The sequence below is a fragment of the Camelina sativa genome, chromosome 15, assembly GCF_030686135.1.
Source record: "Camelina sativa cultivar CO46 ecotype springtype chromosome 15, ASM3068613v1".
NCBI lineage: Eukaryota > Viridiplantae > Streptophyta > Magnoliopsida > Brassicales > Brassicaceae > Camelina > Camelina sativa.
Window position 1 is genome coordinate 13,922,436 of NC_141894.1, and position 4,381 is coordinate 13,926,816.

Consider the following 4,381-nt stretch of genomic DNA (forward strand, 5'->3'; position numbering starts at 1 on the left):
TTCACCTTGTATCTCTCATGTATGTTTTTTTTTTTTGAACGAAGTATCTCTATGTATGTATGTTATCCATATTGGACTTAATTAATGAAAGTTTGCTGACAAAAAAAAAAGAATCAGAGAATAAATATTTAAAGATAGACTCGGATAACTCACAGATGTGTGTCTTTGGGATTTGACATGTAAAACAGGATGCGTATCCTGGAGATTTCGAGCTGGTTATAGCTTCTGCTCTTCGATCTCTTACATGGAGAAATTAAAAGTTTTAATACATAATATAACTTGTCTAAGTCGAAAATCACTTTAATTATAACGTTTATATCTCTTGTTTAATTTTTTTTTTTTTTTTTTTTGTCAAACCTTGTGCCTTCATTCATTCAAATATATAAGAGTCCATTACAAGTACATAGAAGAGGCAAGGAGCAGAGTTTGAAACAACAAAGAAAAAGCATTCCCCAATGCCAACAGGTGATAAACAGAGTGATAAAAGAAAAACATCGATTGTATAGTCCAAGAGAGCTATGAGCCACAGGCTTGAGGGCCTAATGGTACATGTGAGATCATGGTACATCGATAGACCATCTTCGAGGGCTTCAAAGGATGGTTGAATAGTCACTGTCATCCGACATTGTGACGTTAACAAAGGTATCAGTGCCTCAATGTCCACCGGGCGATAGGAACCCACAGTAACAGGACGGCAAAGAAACCGGTGACTATGGTGCTATAGTCGGTTAGGGATTGCTTTGAAACCCAAAGCATAAGGTTCGGATCACTTCGTGAATTCACAGTAAGGACTGGTTGGGACAAGATCCATGTGGTGGAGGTGGTTGAAAGACGATGCTTGTAATCATCAAATAGCCAGCTTAGTTTGTATCCGTCAATGAACAAGATGTGTTCAAAATCGAGATTACCACTTTTACTAGAGCAGTTCAAGGAGCAAATACCATATATCCATATGCTTTTATAACCTAATCTCATTACTCTAGAAGCATCTAAGGCCAGGTTCCGTGAAAAATAGATGAATAACCAAATCAGTACTGTCATTACCTTTCTCCAATGGAGTCTTCGACCAAAGAGTAAAGGGAAACGAAGCAGTACATTGCACTGGAAATCCATAAACGATGAAGTAAAGGGCCTAGGCTTCCTCTTTTGACCAACCTGAGGATAATAAATGGGTTTGACATGTTTTTGTGCTAATGGGCTTTTCTTGAAGCCTAGGTCCACTAAGGGAAACCCTAGGTTTCCAAGAGGTCGCCGCAAGGAATGGTCGGGTTGTCGGCCGCCCGAGATGGACGGAGAGATCTGCGCTGCAGACGGGTTCTCCGTTGAGTGGGGAGCTGGCGGGTTCATGTAGTGGCCGTGGTAGCAGGGATCGTCTTTGGTAACTAGGTCCACTGGGGAAAATCCTAGTGTCATAACCGATTGCCAAAGTGAGAACTGGTTGAGGCGACTATCCGAAAGTAGCAGAGATTTTCCCGAGAGCGGAAGCATCCCTGGTGAAGGTGAGTTCGGCGGAGTCAGTCGGTGGCCTTGGTTAGAAACGACGATTGAAGATAAGTCCACTGGGGAAAATCCTATCTTCATAGTAATTTGCCATGGTGAGGGGTGAGAGAAATGGTTTCCCGAGATTTGGGAAGAGAGTCTCTCCGGAGAAGTGTAGATCGGCGGGAGCATACGGCAATTGTGGTTTGAATCGGTGGAAGATTTTATTAGGGTTGTAATAGGGTTAAAACAAGGGGAAAACAGAGAGAAAAACTTGAAAAAGGAATTACTAGCCAGATCGACTAACAGATAAGCAGGTAAAGTTAAAGATGGATCCCGACACCGGCGAGAAGGAGTCTCACCGGCGCCGAAGAAAATGGTTGAAAGGGTCTCCTCGATATTCGTGTCTGGGAGAAGAAATATTCCAATCTGACGTAATCTATTTTTGGACAGTCAACACATAGCGATGCTCACGAATGTTACTATTATTATATCTCTTGTTTAATTAAAATATGTTTTTAACTTTGAATATATAGGGTGGGATAACCCATCCCCATATATCCGTTTTCAATAAGCTAGGACGAAATATAGCTAAATCGAAGGCCACTAGAGCTTAAACTATGTATGAGTGAAACATGAAAAGTATATATAAGTGCGTATCATCTACTATTCCTTGGGAACCAAAGTACAAAGATGCGTTAGTGTTGACTGCTGAGCTAAACCGAAATTTACTCATCATATATAAATTTCTCACTTTTTAAAAGATTCCATCCTTTTTTGTTAGGGATAATCACGATTCCATCTTCATTAACATTAAGAAATATATATAGACATGACATTATTCTTCCATTGATTTTACACAATAAAATGTAAGATTCTAAAAGTTAAAAAAAGAATGTAATATTTCTCTTATTCTTCCAATCTAACCACAATCAAATTAACATTTGTACTTACAATTCAAAGATTTAAAAAATGAATATTCAATAAAAAAAATAACAAAGTAAAAAAAAATAGAGGAGAGGGCGTGGGAGTTGAGTTTACTAACAATAGTCTATATGTACGTCGTCACTTAATCACTAAATTACGAGGAGATGTGACCGTGAGCATGGTTGTGTGATGTGAGTAAATCCTCGTCATTGTCGTAGCACTGAGGCGCGACCAGCAAAATGACGTTCTTCTTGGACAGGGCATGGCGGACCGTGGCCGCCGGGGATATTTGTGCAGCTAGAAGGATTGGAAGGAGTGACTTCACCTCTTTGTAGAAACTGTAAATTGCCAAGACGCTCTTTTGGTAAAAGCCTAAAAGCTTCGTTTGTCGGAACGTGTAACACCATTAGTAGAAGAAAGTTTAACGAGAGTATCAATGCAACAGATTTTTGCATATTACTTATGTAGAAGTAAAATGGAATAAATAAATGAATGAATAAAATGGAGCTTTTTCTTGTTTTAGTTGTTTTACTCTTGAGAAAAATAGAAGCTGAATCTATAGTTGTGTGATGAGTTATGTGGTGCGCGATTGTTGAATTTATATAGAGGAAAATGTTTGAAAGTAATAACGATTTTTTTTTCTTTCTTATTTGTTGAATATTATCTTGTGGAGAGATCTTGAATGTTGACTTGTTGTATATAGTAGTGTTATACGAAAAAATGCATATTTCTTCATAGACCCAATTTTTAAATTTGTTTAAACAGGTCATAAAAGAAAAACAAAGAGTTAGGCATGGTCAATTTGTTAGACTGTAAGAGCTTGAACATAACATCGGTCCACTTTGTTTACAAGAAATGTCTATTAAGAACTTGGAGTAAATGTTTTCGAAATAAATTAGTATTTTTTGGTCAATATCTACGGATGAGAAGCTGCTTCAAAGTTGTTCAAAGTTTTTTTTGGGGTAAAGGTGGCTTGATGAGTAGTTTCGAGGAAGTGTAGTTTTAGAACTGATTCCTACTTCGTTGATCTTTTTCTTATCCCAAGCTAAACTTGTTTAGAGAAGAAGAATGTTTGGCAAACAAGATGTATATATATATATATATATATATATATATATATATATATATATATATATATTGGCATCTAATCAATATAGGAGAATTCCAAAAATATTGTTAATATCTAAAAAAATTATCTACGTTTTAATTTCACTAACACTAGGTTTTAACCCGCAGTATACCGCAGAAATATATTTTTATAATTAAATATAAAATAAAATTATGTTTTATTTTTTGGTAGTATTTCTTATGCCATATAACAATTATACATTATTAATTATTTTTGGATGAAAATGTAGTTTTATCTAGTTTGGAAATATATATTGGGGTTTGGTTGAAATGTTTAACATTTAAGTTTTGCTATTTTAGTTTTGCAAATAAATTTATTAGAGTCAAGAATACATTATAATATGTATTTCAAGATAAGTATTTGGATGAAAGTATTTAATTATACTTCCTATTTAAACATTCCATTTATTTTTGGTCATTTTTAAAAGTATGTTTATAGTTAGGTATTGTAAATGGACCATAATCTTAATATATGTTAACTTTCAAAGAATCTAATATCAATATTCTTGGATCAAACCAATCCAAGTGAGTTAATAAAATTTTAAATTTATATTAATGTTGATCCAAACCGTCCCGCTATACAATTTGTATATTAATATTTCTTTTTATTTTTAAGTTTTAAAATATTATATAGTATAATTAAACGGTTTGACTAAGAATTGAATTAAACATATACAAATTTGTAAATTTGAATGCTTGTAAATTTTGTTTCACACTCACTTATATATTTACAAATATTTATATAAAACTTTAATACAAATATTTATATTAAATTAGAAATAAAATTTATATAAAACTTTTCCTGCAGTATACCCATGTAGGATAATGATTAAGATTAAGAATTATA

General features: G+C 34.2%; 2 protein-coding genes across 2 annotated transcripts; both read right to left on the bottom strand.

Moving 5' to 3' along the window:
• Nucleotides 1-645: 645 nt before the first annotated feature.
• LOC147926613 (uncharacterized) lies at nucleotides 646-1,581 on the bottom strand. Its single transcript, XM_087487119.1, has one exon. The coding sequence runs from the start codon at nucleotides 1,579-1,581 to the stop codon at nucleotides 646-648; it is 936 nt and encodes a 311-aa protein (XP_087343245.1).
• A 773-nt stretch (nucleotides 1,582-2,354) lies between these two features.
• LOC109129258 (uncharacterized) lies at nucleotides 2,355-2,971 on the bottom strand. The gene has a single exon (XM_019237085.2). The coding sequence runs from the start codon at nucleotides 2,859-2,861 to the stop codon at nucleotides 2,613-2,615; it is 249 nt and encodes an 82-aa protein (XP_019092630.1). The 5' UTR covers nucleotides 2,862-2,971; the 3' UTR covers nucleotides 2,355-2,612.
• Between the last annotated feature and the right edge of the window lie 1,410 nt (nucleotides 2,972-4,381).

Bases quoted from the DNA above. Each gene is read 5' to 3' on its own strand.
- LOC109129258 (XM_019237085.2), bottom strand. From the start codon at position 2,861: ATGCAAAAATCTGTTGCATTGATACTCTCGTTAAACTTTCTTCTACTA.
- LOC147926613 (XM_087487119.1), bottom strand. From the start codon at position 1,581: ATGAAGATAGGATTTTCCCCAGTGGACTTATCTTCAATCGTCGTTTCT.